The sequence below is a fragment of the Schistocerca serialis genome, chromosome 12 (genome assembly GCF_023864345.2).
Source record: "Schistocerca serialis cubense isolate TAMUIC-IGC-003099 chromosome 12, iqSchSeri2.2, whole genome shotgun sequence".
NCBI classification, from domain to species: Eukaryota; Metazoa; Arthropoda; class Insecta; order Orthoptera; family Acrididae; genus Schistocerca; species Schistocerca serialis.
In genome coordinates, this window is record NC_064649.1 from 165,379,555 (window position 1) to 165,398,674 (window position 19,120).

A 19,120-nucleotide genomic window follows, 5' to 3' on the forward strand; every position below is an offset into this window, starting at 1 on the left:
ATGGCAGCCATTTTTGTTTGTAAGCACATGGTGGTTTTTCAATTTGGAGACATTAGGTTAATTTTAATATCACTGCACTGTGTTAAGTTACAACACTGCAACTGACATGATTGTTTTTAGAAAAGTCTCCTCTACAACATTGTTTATTACCCAAAATATCCTAAATTCAAAAATAACCAGTCAAAATGACCTCCAAAGTTTGGTATTGAAAATTTAGAAAAACCACTTTTTAGGCCCATAAATGACAACCAAGAATCATCATAAACTACTAGCCTTATATAGAGCCTTATACAGAACAAGAACACTGACAAATGTTTCCTTAATTTTTATAAATATTTGAAATTTGAAAATCTTAATTTTTTGTAAAGTGTGGGACTAGTTATCCTTGGTGGGACTGATTGATTTTTGCACATTTTGTGCACCTATATGATAGCAAAGTACTGTAAAAAATTCAACATTGACATTTGACTGTGAACATAGATACGAATTTTTGAAAATGAGGAAATAATTCCCATCACATTACAATTGATCTTATGGCTGTTGCCTAATTCATGTGTGATATTGGCTAGACGTAATCAAATTGAAGTTAAGGTACTGAATTATATGCATAAACTCTAAAGTATGTTAACTGAAAATATTTATTTAAAATTTTTCAACATAATACAAATGTTGAGTTCAGTAATTTTTCAAGATGTGGTGCTTCTGAATCCTAGTAGTTTCTGTTAAGACCACTTATTTCTTCAGACAGCTTGAGGGATATAGAATAAGACCTCCCAGTTGTTGTGGCAAGTTCAAGAACTGAAATCATCATGATCATCATCATCATCATTTAAGACTGATTATGCCTTTCAGCGTTCAGTCTGGAGCATAGTCCCCTTTATAAAATTCCTCCATGATCCCCTATTCCGTGCTAACATTGGTGCCTCTTCTGATGTTAAGCCTATTACTTCAAAATCATTCTTAACCGAATCCAGGTACCTTCTCCTTGGTCTGCCCCGACTCCTCCTACCCTCTATTGCTGAACCCATGAGTCTCTTGGGTAACCTTGCTTCTCCCATGCGTGTAACATGACCCCACCATCTAAGCCTGTTCGCCCTGACTGCTACATCTGTAGAGTTCACTCCCAGTTTTTCTTTGATTTCCTCATTGTGGACACCCTCCTGCCATTGTTCCCATCTACTAGTACCTGCAATCATCCTAGCTACTTTCATATCCGTTACCTCAACCTTGTTGATAAGGTAACCTGAATCCACCCACCTTTCGCTCCCATACAACAAAGTTGGTCGAAAGATTGAACGGTGCACAAGTAACTTAGTCTCGGTACTGACTTCCTTCTTGCAGAAGAGAGTAGATCGTAGCTGAGTGCTCACTGCATTAGCTTTGCTACACCTCGCTTCCAGTTCTTTCACTATGTTGCCGTCCTGTGAGAATATGTATCCTAAGTACTTGAAACTGTCCACCTGTTCTAACTTTGTTCCTCCTATTTGGCACTCAATCCGTTTATATCTCTTTCCCACTGGCATTACTTTCGTTTTGGAGATGCTAATCTTCATACCATAGTCCTTACATTTCTGATCTAGCTCTGAAATATTACTTTGCAAACTTTCAATCGAATCTGCCATCAAAACTAAGTCATCCGCATATGCAAGACTGCTTATTTTGTGTTCACATATCTTAATCTCACCCAGCCAATTGTTTTCAACATATGATCCATAAATAATATGAACAACAGTGGAGACAGGTTGCAGCCTTGTCTTACCCCTGAAACTACTCTGAACCATGAACTCAATTTACCGTCAACTCTAACTGCTGCCTGATTATCCATGTAAAGACCTTTAATTGCTTGCAAAAGTTTGCCTCCTATTCCATAATCTTGTAGAACAGACAATAACTTCCTCCTAGGAACCCGGTCATATGCCTTTTCTAGATCTATAAAGCATAGATACAATTCCCTGTTCCATTCATAACACTTCTCCATTATTTGCCATTAGCTAAAGATCTGGTCCTGACAACCTCTAAGAGGCCTAAACTCACCCTGATTTTCATCCAATTGGTCCTCAACTAATACTCTCACTTTCCTTTCAACAATACCTGAGAAGATTTTACCCACAACGCTGATTAAAGAGATACCTCTGTAATTGTTACAATCTTTTCTGTTTCCATGTTTAAAGATTGGTGTGATTACTGCTTCTGTCCAGTCTGATGGAACCTGTCCCGACTCCCAGGCCATTTCAATTATCCTGTGTAGCCATTTAAGACCTGACATTCCACTGTATTTGACGAGTTCCGACTTAATTTCATCCACCCCAGCTGCTTTATTGCACTGCAATTGACCATTTTCACCACTTCCTCATATGTGATCCTATTTCCATCGTCATTCCTATCCCATTGTACATCGAAATCTGAAACATTACTGATCGTATTTTCACCTACATTGAGCAACTCTTCAAAATATTTCCTCCATCTGCCCAAGGAATCCACAGGATTCACAAGCAGTTTTCCTGACCTGTCCAAAATACTTGTCATTTCCTTCTTACCTCCCTTTCGAAGACTGCTAATTACACTCCAGAATGGTTTTCCAGCAGCTTGACCCAAAGTCTCCAACCTGTTTCCAAAGTCTTCCCAAGATTTCTTCTTGGATGCTGCAATTATCTGTTTGGCTTTGTTTCTTTCTTCAACATAACCTTCTCTGTCTACCTGAGTTCTAGTATGTAGCCATTTTTGATACGCCTTCTTTTTCCTTTTACAGGCTGCCTTGACTGTGTCATTCCACCAAGCTGCTTGCTTCATCCTACCTTTACACACTACTGTTCCAAGACATTCTTTAGCCACTTCTAGTACTGTGTCCCTGTACCTTGTCCATTCCTTTTCCAATGACTGTAATTGACTACATTCAACTAACTGGTACCTTTCTGAGATCATTGTTATGTACTTGTGCCTGATTTCCTTATCCTGAAGTTTCTCTACTCTTATCCTCCTACATATGGACCTGACCTCCTGCACTTTCGGTCTCACAATACCAATTTCGCTGCAGATTTAATAATGATCAGTGTCATCAAGGAATCCCCTGAATACACGTGTGTCCCTCACAGCCTTCCTGCCTTCCTGAAGTCCTTAAAAACTTTGTCACTATTCGATTTCTTGAATGGTGTTATTGGGCCAGCAGGGTGGTAAAAATGCACAGAAACATAATTATTTTCCAAACTTATGACTTTCAACCTATGCATGCCACCATTGTCTATCACACACACATGCTCCTGTGTCATTCAGTGTTAAAGACAGAGAAGTACTTTTACTGACACAATGATCCTGGTAAATTTCGGTATCTGATGTTATGTAACATCGAACTTAGTATTCTGCAATTCCAAGGAATCTAGATTAGATTAGTACTTGTTCCATAGATCGTGAATACAACACTTCGTAATGATGTGGAATGTGTCATAGATATGACATTACATAAAATATTATGACACTCAATATTTTTAATTTTTTTTTTTTTTTTTTTTGGAAGGGGGGGGGGGGGCGGGGGGAGAATGACCCACTTACTATATCCAAAAATTCATCTAATGAGTAGAAGGAGTTGCCATTAAGAAATTCTTTTAATTTCCTTTCAAATGCTATATGGCTATCTGTCAGACTTTTGATGCTATTAGGTAAGTGACCAAAGACTTTTGTGGCAGCATAATTTGCCCCCTTCTGAGCCAAAGTTAGATTTAACCTTGAGTAGTGAAGATCATCCTTCCTCCTAGTGTTGTAGCCATGTACACTGCTATTACTTTTGAATTCATTCGGATTATTAATAACAAATTTCATAAGTGAATATATGTATTGTGAGGCTATAGTGAAGATCCCTAGCTCTTTAAATAAGTGTCTGCAGGATGATCTTGGATCAGCTCCAGCAATTATTCTGATTACACGCTTTTGTGCAATGAACGCTCTTTTACTCAATGATGAGTTACCCCAGAATATGATGTCATACAAAAGCAGAGAATGAAAACAGGCGCGGTAAGCTAATTTACTGAGATGTATATCACCAAAATTTGCAATGACCCTAATAGCATAAGTAGCTGAACTCAAACGTTTCAGCAGATCCTCAGTGTGTTTTTTCCAGTTCAACCCCTCATCAATGCATATACCTAGAAATTTTGAATATTCTACCTTAGCTACCGATTTTTGATCGAAGTCTATATTTATTAATGGTGTCATTCCATTTACTGTGTGGAACTGTATATACTGTGTTTTGTCAAAGTTTAATGAGAGCCCATTTGCAGAGAACCACTTAATGATTTTCTAAAAAACATCATTTACAATTTCACCAGTTAATTCTTGTCTGTTGGGTGTGATAGCTATACTTGTATCACCGGCAAAACGTACCAGCTTTGCATCTTCATGAAAATAGAATGGCAAGTCATTAATATATATTAGGAACAGCAGAGGACCCAAGACCGAACCTTGCGGCACCCCATTCTTGATTGTTCCCCAGTTTGAGGAATCGCCAGTTTTTTGCATATTATGTGGACTGTTTATTACAACTTTCTGCACTCTTCCAGTTAGGTATGATTTAAACCATTTGAGCACTGTCCCATTCATACCACAGTACTTGAGCTTATCTAGAAGTATTCCGTGATTTACACAATCAAAAGCCTTTGATAGGTCACAAAAAATCCTAACGGGTGACTTCCAGTTACCCAGCCATTTAATATTTCATTAGTGAAAGTGGAATTGCATTCTTCCTTTAATTGCTATACAGTTTTCAGTTCTGATTTGAAGTGTTGTTTCTATATGAAGCACTATCTCTTCTTTCTTGATGGGAAAATAGGTGATATCTTTAATATTATGCTTGCAAAAGGCATACATATCCTCTTCTGTAAGAAATTTGTCTGTGGTCTTTCTTTGTATGCTGGATTTACTCACTTCACATTTTGTTGTACCTCCTACTTCAATGTTCGGTCTTCAACCCAAAATCTACTTTGCGGTTGCAAAGATTTGAAAATTCTTTTTGTTCTTGTATTGACTACCACTTCTACCTCAAAAGTGTATGAGCTTCTCAACCTTGGACAACTTTTCTTTTATGTAATTTGTTACATACACATGGACAACCAAAGTGCTGTGCTCCAAGCAGTTGCTTAGAATGCAAATTGATGAACTGCAAATTTCGTCCTTCTCATTTTTAAAGTACAGAACAAATGGATGCACTGTCACATGGTCATTGACCCAGTGGTACCCTTGTATTGCATCATGAACCACAAACGTAAAGTAAAAACTTAGTTTGGTATTTAGAAACATAGTGGTGACTTTGCGATTCTCTAAGTTATCAATTAAAGATTCAAAGTACTCTTCCTGAGATTTAACCATTTAAGCATTTCAGCACTGCAGTTGTGACCCACTGTCTCAAGGTAGCACTGTCGGGCATTTCCTCTTCAGATTCGCTAAACAATTAAAGAGCAGTTTCATTATTGCAGCATTTATCATACAGTCATCATTGTTAGTGTCACAGCCTGTTAAATCTAGTAACTGTTTGTAGTTAACATCATTGGGTTTTGCACTCATAATCACCAGTCTGACGTTTTGATGACATAAGCATGGCTCTAAGTCTTTTCTGATATTGTCTGAAATTCATTGTGCCTTGCTTTCAATAGCTGCTTTTATTTTTCTGCAACTCAGTTTTCTTATTTTTGAGGCACAAGATATTTCTACATCAGGAAAAGCAAAATCCAATTTGCTAATAGCTTTTTCATTAGGAACCAAAATGTCATTTACAAGATTACACAATTTTGGTCCTGGATTCATCACAAATATTTTTGAATAACAATTTGGGCATGGGGAATTTCCAGGATTTACATTAAGTTTCATTTGGGTAGCTGTTTTACTCTCACTTAGCAAGGACAAATGTTCAAGTTTTATTTCCCTCGAACCTTTAGTAACTGGCTTTTTATAAACTTTGAATGCATCAGAGCATTTTTTTTTTTTTCCAGAAATGTGATATGTCAGAACATATTTTCCCTTAAGATACTCAGAAACTGGTGATACAGAAGACCTTACTTGTTATTTTAGACAAAGTTTGTCTATCTTTGTCAAAGTCACTAACATATTTTACATTTTTTGAAACTGAACCATACACTGTTTTGTGACACACTTAACTTACTATATGTCCAATAGAGCACTGTTCATCCATTTTATTGCATTCCAATTAGGCTTTCAAATTTATTTATTATTAAATTTTAAAATTATTTTAGTTGATTTAAAATTACACTAAAAACAAAAGTACATAAAATATTCTATGCTCTCAATGAAGTACGTAGATCCATACTAACAGAGGTTTCTGGACAGACCGGCTAAAACAATACCATACCCAGCAAATGTAGTGGGGGAACACAGTTTATGTCACCGACTACTGGGCTGCAGTGCAGACTTGTGTAACTCTGGCCACAAAACCCCTGTACACATTTGTCATGCACAAAATAGTAGACTTACCAACAATAGGGAAATTTTTCACGTTTATTATTTTATTTTTATCATTTTGAACTTGTAATAATGTGCTACTTTTTTTGAGAATAAACATAGGTGTAAATGGGCAATTTTTTTTTAACATAGAACCAAAGCAAAAGCTCCTATTGTTGAATATTTTGTTATTAAAATAAATAATAATAACTAAATATAGGATGATGGTGTTAACTTAATATATTAAACTAAACTCCAGCCCTAACAGGCCACGGGGGCCCGAGGGTACTGACCACGCGCCGTGTCATCCTCAGCTCACAGGCACCCTCATCACATGCGGATACGGAGGGGCACGCGGTCGGCACACCGCTCTCCCGGCCGAATGTCAGTTTCCGAGACCGGAGCCACTACTTCTCAATTGAGTAGCTCCTCAGTTTGCCTCGCGAGGGCCGAGTGCACCCCACTTGCCGACAGCACTCGGACGAGTGACCTTTCGGTCTGCCGAATGCTGTCGGCAGACCGAAAGGTCACTCGTCCGAGTGCTAGCTCGGTCCGACAGCACTTAACTTCGGTGATCTGATGGGAACCAGTGTACCACTGTGGCAACTAAATTTTATTACAATGGAACAATAAACCATTTAAACGGGCACAATATCAACTATTTCATCGTATTCAAAAATTCGTATCTTTGTTCACAGTCAAATATCAATGTTGAAATTTTTACAGTACTTTGCTATCGCATAAGTGTACAGTAAGTGAACAAAACAAATTTTTATATTCAGTCTCACCAGAGATAAATAGCTCCAAACCTTACAAAAAAAATAATGATTTTCAAATTTCAAAAATTTATAAAAATTTAAGGAAACCTTTGTCAGTGTTCTTGCTCTATTTAAGGCTAGGAGTTTATGATATCTAACTATAGAAAAAAATACACTCTGATAATCACTCCTTGGTTGTTATTTTTGGGTCTAAAAAGTGGATTTTCTGAGTTTTCAATACCAAACTTTGGAAGTAATTTTGACTGGTTATTTTTTAATTTAGGGTGTTTTGGGTAATAAACGATGTTGCAGAGGACATTTTTCTAAAAACAGTCATGTCAGTTGCAATGTTGTAACTTAGTCTAGTGCAGAGATATTAAAATTAATGCTAGTGTCTCCGAATTGAAAAATGGGTGCCATTCAGTAAGGGTGCAAGGTAAATCTTTTTAAAAAACTGTTTTGAACTTTTAAATTAAGGGTAATCACAACAAAATATTTAAAAATGGTCAAGCAACTCTCATTAGATCTTTTCATATGGACTGATCCTTACAACATAAAACAAAGGTAATGAAGTGCAATCTGATCAAGTCAAGTGATGCTGGAGGGAATTGGATTAAAAAAATTAGTTTCTATAAGTTGTAGATACATTTACTATCTGGACTGGAAAGTAATTTAAGTCATCAGAAGTAAAGAGGGTATAAAATTAGTACTGCCAAAAGAAGGAAATGTGTCTCTGAAAAAGTGAGTATGTTATCATCTAATCTAAGTATATGTGTTAGCTAGCACTTTGTTATGCATTCGTTTGGAGAGTAGTCTTCCATGGATAATAAATAGTATAGATGAGGCAAAGATAATAGTTTTTGAAATCTGGTTCTACAGGTGAATGATGAAAATGGAATGGGTACATCAGATAATCCACTTAAACTAATAAACAAAAATAATCAGTTTTTGAAAATATAACAAAAAAATACACTCTGATAATCACACCGAGGTGACCACTTCCATGCTGTAGAGCACTCTCTGGAACAGGGTAGTGCGTGTTGCCGGTATACACCCTCTGCCTGTGCGTATTCACCTTAACTGATAACTTGGTGGTAGTTGTGCCAATGTAAAAGGCCGAACAGTGTTTAAATAACAGCTGGTGCATGATGTGTGTCATTTCACAGGTGGCTCTCTCTTTGACTGTACATGTTCTGCCAGTTACAGGGCTAGTACAGGTGGTGGTAGGAGGGTGCAAGTCTTACAGTGAAGACAACCACAGGGGTAGGAGAAGCATAGGGAGAGAGGTGCAGAAGGAGAATGAGGTCTGAAAGGATATTGCAGAGATTGGGAGGGTGGCAGGCAAAATGTCAGACAGAATGAACCCCATTTCAGGGCACAATTTAGGGAAGTCAAAGCCTTGTCAGAGTAGTTAACTGTATTTAATTGGGACAAACTGACAAAAAGAAGGGACAGGTTGTTAAGACATTCTGAGGCATCAAGGAATGGAGGAAAGTGTGGTGAATGGGTAAAAGTCATACAGAAGACCAAACTTGAATACAATGAGCAAATTCAAATGTACAAGGGTAATCCCAAAAGTAAGGTCTCCTATTTTTTTTTTGTAAGTACATAGACCTGTTTATTTCTACAATCGTTTACATCAGTTTACAGCTTGAACATTTAGCTATTTTTCGACATAATCACCATTTCTGTCAATGCATTTTTGTAGACGCTGTGGCAGTTTTTGTATGCCCACATCATACCAGCTCGCCACCGTGCTGTTCAGAAAGTTATGAACCTCTCCTTTCACCTCGTGGTCAGAGCTGGGACCACAATTAGCACTGACAGGTACTGTGAGACTCTGAAAAAACTTGAATGGGCAATTCAGAACCGGAGAAGAGGAATGTCAAGCAAGGGCGTACACATTCTCCGTGACAATGCTCGCCCACACGTTGCGCGGCAAACCTTTGCTCTCCTGGAACAGTTTCAGTGGAACATAATCACCCACCCACCCTGTGGTCCTGACTTGGCGGCCAGTGACTATCAACTGTTCCCTAGGTTAAAAGAACATTTGGCCAAAAAGTGATTCAGCTCCAATGGTGAGGTGTAAGAAGAGGTTCATAATTTTCTGAAAAGCATGGCAGTGAGCTGGTATGATGTGGGCATACAAAAACTGCCACAGCATCTACAAAAATGCATCAACAGAAATGGTGATTATGTTGAAAAATAGCTAAATGTTCAAGCTGTAAACTGATGTAAACCATTGTAGAAATAAACAGGTCTATGTACTTATAAAAAAAATAGGAGACCTTACTTTTGGAATTACCCTCGTATGTAGGTTTTTGTGTTTATATAAATGTGAAGAGACTTCTACCTCTACATCTACACTCCGCAAAACACCGTGAGGTTCATGGCAGAGGGTACATTCCAGTGTACCAGTTATTAGGGTTTCTTCCTGTTCCATTCACATATGGAATGCGGGAAGAATGATTGTTTGAGGGCCTCTGTGCATGCAGTAATTAGTCTAATTTTATCTTCACCATCCCTATGTGAGCGATACGTAAGGGGTTGTAGTCTCTTGCTAGAGTAATCATTTAAAGCCAGTTCTTGAACTTTGTTAGTAGACTTTCTCAGGATAATTTACGCCTGTCTTAGAGAGTCCGTTAAGTTTTTTCAGTACCTCTGTGACACTCTGCCACTGACCAAACAAACCTGTGACCAGTCATGCTGTTCTTCTCTCTATTCATTCAATATCCTCTGTTAGTCCTATTTGGTATGGGTCCCACACCCTTGAGGAATATTCTAGAATCAGTCACACAAGTGACTTGTAAGCGATCTCCTTTGTAGACTGATTGCACTTCCCCCACTATTCTACCAATAACCCATGAGCTCACAGGAAGAAATTATCAAAATCTTACGGAGCAACATTCACACTTTAAAAGCAGAACTATCAGTGCAGAAGCAAAAAAACTGGGACCTGAAAGGGGAAGAAAATGTTTTTGTGAAATAGCTGTGGCAATTGACGAAAATAACATCAAAAACACGCGGACTATTACTTCTGTTCAAAACAATGCACCTGCAACACCTACAGAAGAAACTAGCACAGAAATCACAAAAACTCCAATTTAATGTAAATGGGCAAGTGTAACATGCAGAAAAAAGAACTCAAAGCACCTCAGTAATGTAAAACAGAACGAAAACAGTGATTTCCTTGTTATGGGCAATTCTCTGCTCAAAAATGTGGCAGTGCCAAATTCCACAATAGACATTCGCCCAGGTTTCAAGACCCATCAACTGAAGAAACGTTTTAACAACATATATAACTCAAAGGATGGTTCAGCAGAGGCATCTCGGAAGAATTACAAGGGGATATTCATCCACGTAGGTACAAATTCCCTTACAAGCAACACTGAAGAGGAAATTGTAAACAAAACAAAAAATTTAATTTGAACTGACAGATACGTCTACAAGACGTTTAGAATGGTAGTGAGTGGTATTGTCTACAGAAGATCTGTGAGTGATAGTTAAATAGCGAGAATAAATAGTGATATAAATGAAAGCTGTAATGATATGGGAGCCGTGTATGTAAATCCTAATAAGTTATTAAGCAATAAATGCTTGGGTAAAGATGGTCTTCATTTTAACAGATTAGGATCAAAAATTCATAGTAAATTGTTCACTGATACTTGTAAAATTCTGAATAATGGGGGAAACTTATAAGGAATGATGGGGATGAGAAACAGTGTTTGGTAACAAAAATGACAAAACTGAAATGATACCCAAGAAAGAAAATACTGCTTGAAACCATAAATAAGAGAGAATGTTCCTACATAATGCACTGGAATATAAATGGTCTAAGTGCTGACTTTCAAAACAAAAGTAATTAAATGGACGAATTACAAATTATTCTTTTGCAGTATAAAAATATCAAAGTTATTTGCCTCAATGAACATTGGCTCACATGTGACAATATCAAAATTCTTAACAAAATCGAAAATTTCGAAGTAGCAAACAGCTTTTGTAGATGTGAGAAATCATGTGGAAGCTCTTGCATACTTACACATTCTGAAATAAAATATGCAATAAGAAATAATTTTAATCATTTGAATGAAGACAGTATATTTGAGAGCTGCTGTATCGAGTTAAGGGACCTAAATATCATAGTAGTTTCTATTTACAGAGTATCAGAGAAAGCTGCAATTGAAACTTTTCTGTCCAAATTTCAGTGCCTCTTGAAAATCTAAAAAAATAAAAAGGAAAAAGGTTGTAACAGCTGCTGACTTCAACAATAATACCCTAGGTGAAAGCAATGATGTGTCCAAATTCATTGACAGTAAAAACTTTTGGCTTCAAAGTAAACTTTAAGCAAGCCACTAGAGTAAATGCACAGTCAGCCATTTGTATTGATAATATCCTAACCAAATGTGTATTTGAAGATGTCCATAAATTTTGCTTAGATCTAAGGAACTCTGACCACTCTGCATTATTCATTGAATTACCAAAAATTAACAAAGAAATTCCATGCAACAGAAGCTCTATGGAAAGTAACTCCAATGAAAAAAATTAATTGTATTTAGAAATAAGTTAAGAGAAGTTGAATGGCTTTATGACAACTGTATTTCAAGTAGTAGTAACTTTGACAAATATTTAAGCAGTTTTCTTGGGGTGTTTAATGAAACTTTTCCACATCTACATCTACATACATACTCTGCAATGCACCATATGGTGCGTGGTGGAGGGTACCTCGCACCACAACTATCATCTTCTCTCACTGTTCCAGTCCCAAACAAAACGAGGGAAAAATGACTGTCGATATGCCTCTGTACGAGCCCTAATCTCTCTTATCTTAACTTTGTGGTCTTTCCACGAAATGTAAGTTGGCGGCAGTAAAATTGTACTGCAATCAGCCTCAAATGCTGGTTCTCTAAATTCCCTCAGTAGCGATTCACGAAAAGAACGCCTCCTTTCCTCCAGAGACTCCCACCCGAGTTCCTGAAGCATTTTCGTAACACTCGCATGATGATGAAACCTACCAGTAACAAATCTAGCAGCCCGCCTCTAAATTGCTTCTATGTCCTCCTTCAATCTGACCTGATAGGGATCCAAAACGCTTGAGCAGTACTCAAGAATAGGTCGTATTAGTGTTTTATAAGCGGTCTCCTTTACAGATGAACCACATCTTCAAAAAATTCTACCAATGAACCGAAGACGACTATCCGCCTTCCCCACAACTGCCATTACATGCTTGTCCCACTTCATATCGCTCTGCAACGTTACGCCCAAATATTTAATCGATGTGACTGTGTCAAGCACTACACTACGAATGGAGTATTCAAACATTACAGAATTCTTTTTCCTATTCATCTTCATTAATTTACATGTATCTATATTTAGAGTTAGCTGCCATTCTTTACACCAATCACAAATCCTGTCCAAGTCATCTTGTATCCTCCTACAGTCACTCAACGAAGACACCTTCCCGTACACCACAGCATTGCTATGCACCATATCCAAAAGATCATTTATGTAGATAGAAAACAACAGCGGACCTACCACACTTCCCTGGGGCACTCCAGATGATACCCTCACCTCCGATGAACACTCACCATCGAGGACAACGTACTGGGTTCTATTACTTAAGAAGTCTTCGAGCCACTCACATATTTGGGAACCAATCCAATATGCTCGCCCTTTAGTTAGGAGTCTGCAGTGGGGCAGCGAGTCAAACGCTTTCCGGAAGTCAAGGAATATGGCATCCGTCTGATACCCTTCATCCATAGTTCGCACTTAGAACCACATGTAACAAAATCACTGGTAAAGTTAAATGGATAACTCTGGGTATAAAAATTTCTAGTGTTAGGAAGAGGCAATGAAATGAGATATAATAAAAACAGGTATTTTACTGAATATGTATGACATTATAAAGCTACGTTCGAAAAAGTTGTGAAAGCAGCCAAACAAATGGCAAACAATAAGTTCATTTCACAACATTAAATTGAAACAAAGGTAGTGTAGCCTGTTGTCAAATCAGAGTTACGTGTTAGAATTAATAGAAATGGAATATCTAGGATTAAAGTAAATGATAGCCTTATTGTAAACCCAGCTCAAATATCGGAGTGTTCAAATGAATTCTTCATAAGTATGCAAAGTCAGATGTTGATACAGTAGAGTATCAGAGTAAAGTAAACCCCTTTGGACTCCAGCAAAGAGCTGAGTATCTCACAGATTTTAAAAAAGTCTCAATAAAGCATGTGGAAAATATTATACTATCATTAAAAATATTCAGTTGGGTGGGATGGGATACCGACTAAAGTGATAAAAGCAGTGTATCACATAATAGCATCTCCACTAACTAAAATAATTAAGCAATATTTTGAACAGGGATGCTTTCCTGATGTGTTGAAGTATGCTGAAGTCACACCTCTGTTCGAGAAAGGGTCAGGGAAGAAATGGGAAACTATTGTCCTATTTCTATTCTTCCAATCTTATTGAAAGTGTTTGAGAAAGTAGTTGCAAATCAGATGCAAAATTTTATTGTAAAAAATGATATTATTATAAATAATCAATTTGGATTCCAACCAGGAAAAAACACCCTGGATGCAATAAATAACTTTACGGAAAAGATATGCAAAGCACTGGACCAGAGGAGTAAAGTTGCTGGTATTTTCTGTGATCTTACTAAAACTTTCGACTCTGTAAAACATCCGTTGCACATCTATAAATTAGATAAATATGGAATTAAGGGCAATATTCTCAAATGGCTTACATTGTACCTGCAGAACAGAAAACAAAGGGTAACTGTCACTTCAAATGTGGTGAGTTATTTTTCGAAGTGGAATACTGTATCACAAGGTGTGCCTCAAGGCTCCATTTTGGGGCCAACCTTGTTCCTATTCTATGTAAATGACTTCTCCACAAATATCAATTCCCCATCACTTCTGTTTGCAGACAATACTTCTGTTTTAATCGAAGATGGCGATGCAGAAAAAATTCCAAGCCTCATTGTGAGCACACTGGATACTCTAGAAAACTGGTTCCAGTTAAATGGGTTGAAACTGAACATTGCAAAAACCCATATGGTACATTTCCAAACCAAACACTTTAAATGCACAGAGCTTAAAATAACACACAATAATCAACTTATGGAAGAAGTTGACACTGTCAAATTCCAAGGACTAAATGTGGACAAGAACTTGAACTGGAACACACATATTGACTCCTTATCAAATAAACTAAGCAGTTTTGCATTTGCAGTGCAGATATTTGCAAATTCTACTGACACGTCTACACGAAAAATAGCATACAGTAGTTATTTTGAATCTGTCATTAGGTATGGTATAATTTATTTTTAATATTTCTCATATACTGAAACTTCAGAAAAAGAATATCAGATACATGTGTACCACACAGAAAACAGAATCTTGTCACCCATTATTTCGACAACTGCGAATCTTAACTCTACCCTCCATATACATTTATGAAATTATTATCTTTCTACACAGCAGGCAAAAATTATTTGAGGAAAATCATTTTAACCACACATACAACACAACAAATAAAAATAATTTTATGCTCCCTAAACACAAATTGAAATAATATGAACGTGCTCCACAGTATATGAGGATGACAATATTAATAAATTAATGGGCAAAAATATATTTAATGTTAAGCCAGAGATCCTAAAAATAATGCTACATCAGATTCTGGGGGAGAAATGCTACTGTGACTCGATAGAAGAATTTTTAGAGGATGACATGATAATTCGAGTTTGGGCAATTTAGTGTTACATTTTTAGATACTATTTTTATTACTGTTGTTGTCATTATTATCTCTGCCTTTTGTGTATATAAAACAAAATTGTATTATTATTATGATTCTGTATGTAAAGATCAGCTTTCTATGTTTACAGTAAATTTTACCCAACTTTTGATGTGTCTCCTGTACCTGGATCAAATGGTTATGTATGTTATGAAACTAATAAACCACAATTCTATCAACTGCTTTACCCATCACTGAAGCTATGTCAGCATTCCATTTCGTATCCCTACAAAGTGTTACACTCAGGTATTTTTACGAGTTGGCCAATTCCGACAGTGACTCACTGAAATTATAGTCATAGCATACTACATTTTTCGTTTTGTGAAGTGCACAATTTTACATATCTGAATATTTAGAGCAAGTTCCCAGTCTCTGCACCACACTGAAATCTTATCGAGATCTGATTGAATATTTATGTACCTTTTATCGGATAGTACTTCATTACAGATAACTGCATCATCTTCAAAAAGCCTGATTTTTACTATTAATATTATCTGCAAGGTCATTAATGTAGAGCATCAAGAGCAAGGGTCCCAACACACTTCCCTGGGCAGACCCGAAGTTACTTCTACATCTGATGAAACCTCTCTGTCTAAAATAACATGTTGTGTGCTACCTACCAAAAAGTCCTCAATCCATTCACAAATTTCACTCGATACCCCATACGATCATCCTTTTGGCAATAAGTGTAGGTGTGGTACGAGTCAAATGCATTGTGGAAACTGAGAAATACTGCACCTACCTGGTTGCCTCGATCCAAAGTTTTCAGTATGTCACGTGAGAAAAGTGCGAGTTGCGTTTCTCACGATCAATGTGTTGAAATCTGTGCTAGCTGGCACTGAGGATGTCATTCCGTTCAAGATACCTCACTTTCGAGGGATCTACGATAGATTACAGTTAAAAGAGGGGCTAACTCAGCTGCTAAATCAGTATAGAATCTGACAGCGATTTCATCGGACCCTGGAGCTTTGTTTAATTTTGGCAATTGCAGCTGTTTATCAACATCACTGACACCAATAATATTTCATTCACATTTTCAGCGGTATGAGGATTAAACTGTGGCAATCCTCCTCTGTTTTCCTTTGTAAAGGAACATTTGAAAACGGAGTTAAGCACAGGATAGGTTAGCAACCGAGCTACCTGAAGCCACTCTTTGGACTGATGACTCTATCAACAACAACAGAACATTAACAATAACTGCTTACCTTCCTCTGACGATATACTCTTTGTCACGCCAGAGCACCGGGTCGTGTGCCAATCTCTTCCATCGCACACACACATTTTGCAAGATGTCTATAAGCTCATTAAAACTGAAGAATGAAAATACATCTAGTATTATTTCATCTGGGAGCTCATCAATATTCTTCCCCTGACCATCTCCTGCAACCATTCTCAGAGCTGTCCTACTACTGTCGAAGGTGAGCTCCGGCACAGCGGCGCGTATCGGACCGGCAGTCTCTCTCCGACTCGCCGCGGCAGCCTCCGGTAATGCGGTCGGTCTGCAGCCTCGCCGTGCCGCGTGGCCGGTGCGAACCTCTGCTCCGTCTCTGCAGCCGCAGTGGTGTGTCGCCACCTGTCAGCGGCGACTGCTTCCGGCTGCTGAAACAAAAATTTTCTACTCTGCCTGATCACAAATTTCTCATTAGCAGCAATTATTTCTGACTGATGAGTAATCACTCCAGTTGATAAAAGGTTCTACATTTTACTCGAGGACTGGTTTTGGGTTTATACTGAACTCATTTTGTAATGGAACCAGAAAATTGTGCTACGTTGAAGGGAAGTCATATGACTTTGAGTTTGCTTCAATGTAGCGCAATTTTCAAACTTGATTTTACTTCACCACAATACAGCTTTCAGATTCTGCTAGAAAATTGTTTCAACGTAAGAGCCAAAAAAAAATGTTCAAATGTGTGTGAAATCTTATGGGACTTAACTGCTAAGGTCATCAGTCCCTAAGCTTACACACTACTTAACCTAAATTATCCTAAGGACAAACACACACACACACACACACACACACACACACACACACACACACACACGAGGGAGGACTCGAACCTCCGCCGATACCAGCCGCACTGTCCATGACTGCAGCACCCTAGACCGCTCGGCTAATCCCGTGTGGCTAAGAGCCAAAGTTGGTCCATGAAGTAAACGTAAGTACTTTTTAGCAACTGGAGCAGTTACTTGTCAATTCAGTCCACATTTTCAGAGCAGCAGCACTATCCAGTTGTGCAGAAACTGTATGGTCAAACACAGGAAATTATTATACACTATGTTAGAGATACATTAATGTGACCACCTGTCTGACACCTGAGTAACCATCTTTTATGACAGAAATCACTGTGAGATGTGCAGAAAGGGAGTCAGTAAGGTTTCTGACGGTACCGATGGGGGTGTGGAACTGTGCCGATTCACGTGCTGTGGTCAACTACGCTAGGTTTCTCAGCAGGAATAACCCGACTGACGTGGTCCCACAGATTCTCGAACCGGTTTAAATTCGGGTAGTACAGCGGTCAACCGAGTACGGCAAATTCATCCTGGGGCTCTTCGAACCACAATGAGATGTCGCATTGTCCTGCCGGTAGATGTCATTGTGCCCAGAATATTGTTGTTGTGGTCTTCAGTCCTGAGACTGGTTTGATGCAGCTCTCCATGCTTCTCTATCCTGTGCAAGCTTCTTCATCTCCCAGTACCCACTGCAACCTACATCCTTCTGAATCTGCTTAGTGTATTCATCTCTTGGTCTCCCTCTGCGATTTTTACCCTCCACACTGCCCTCCAATACTAAATTGGTGATCCCTTGATGCCTCAGAACATGTCCTACCAACCAATCCCTTCTTCTAGTCAAGTTGTGCCACAAACTTCTCTTCTCCCCAATCCTATTCAATACCTCCTCATTAGTTATGTGATCTATGCATCTAATCTTCAGCATTCTTCTGTAGCACCACATTTCGAAAGCTTCTATTCTCTTCTTGTCTAAACTATTTATCGTCCATGTTTCACTTCCATACATGACTACACTCCCTACAAATACCTTCAGAAACAACTTCCTGACACTTAAATCTATTCTCGATGTTAACAAATTCCTCTTCTTCATAAACGCTTTCCTCGCCGTTGCCAGTCTACATTTTATATCGTCTCTACTTCGACCATCATCAGTTATTTTGCTCCCCAAATAGCAAAACTGCTTTACTACTTTAAGTGTCTCATTTCCTAATCTAATTCCCTCAGCATCACCTGACTTAATTCGACTACATTCCATTATCCTTGTTTTACTTTTGTTGATGTTCATCTTATATCCTCCTTTCAAGACACTGTCCATTCCGTTCAGCTGCTCTTCCAGGTCCTTTGCTGTCTGACAGAATTACAATGTCATGGCAAACCTCAAAGTTTTTATTTCTTCTCCATGGATTTTAATTCCTACTCCAAATTTTTCTTTTGTTTCCTTCACTGCTTGCTCAATATGCAGATTGAATAACATCGGGGAGAGGCTACAACCCTGTCTCCCTCCCTTCCCAACCGCTGCTTCCCTCTCATGCCCCTCGACTGTTATAATTGCCATCTGGTTTCTGTACAAATTGTAAATAGCCTTTCGCTCCCTGTATTTTACCCCTGCCACCTTTAGAATTTGAAACAGAGTATTCCAATCAACATTGTCAAAAGCTTTCTCTAAGTCTACAAATGCTAGAAACGTAGGTTTGCCTTTCCTTAATCTAGCTTCTAAGACAAGTCGTAGGGTCAGCATTGCCTCACATGTTCCAACATTTCCCCGAGGTCGGCTTCTGCCAGTTTTTCCATTCGTCTGTAAAGAGTTCATGTTAGTATTTTGCAGCTCTGGCTTATTAAACTGATAGTTCGGTAATTTTCACATCTGTCAACACCTGCTTTCTTTGTGATTGGAATTATTATATTCTGCTTGAAGTCTGAGGGTATTTTGCCTGTCTCATACATCTTGCTCACCAGATGGTTGAGTTTTGTCAGGACTGGCTCTCCCAAGGCCGTCAGTAGTTCTAATGGAATGTTGTCTACTTCGGTGGCCTTGTTTCGACTCAGGTCCTTCAGTGCTCTGTCAAACTCTTCATGCAGTATCATATCTCCCAGAGTAAATGAGCTGTATATAC

At 38.2% G+C, this 19,120-nt stretch overlaps 1 protein-coding gene across 6 annotated transcripts in view; it reads right to left on the reverse strand.

The window, feature by feature from the left end:
- The window catches only part of LOC126428063 (F-box/LRR-repeat protein fbxl-1-like), a 122,179-nt gene that overhangs the window by 90,941 nt on the left and 12,118 nt on the right, over window positions 1-19,120 (reverse strand). For 3 of the 6 annotated variants that reach the window (XM_050089941.1, XM_050089944.1, XM_050089945.1), the window contains exon 2: window positions 16,202-16,592. In XM_050089941.1, coding sequence (XP_049945898.1) covers window positions 16,202-16,386 — 185 coding nt within the window. In that variant the 5' untranslated portion in view covers window positions 16,387-16,592. Of the gene's footprint in view, window positions 1-16,201; window positions 16,596-19,120 lie in introns of all 6 variants that reach the window. The other 3 variants (XM_050089940.1, XM_050089942.1, XM_050089943.1) reach the window with 1 other exon arrangement.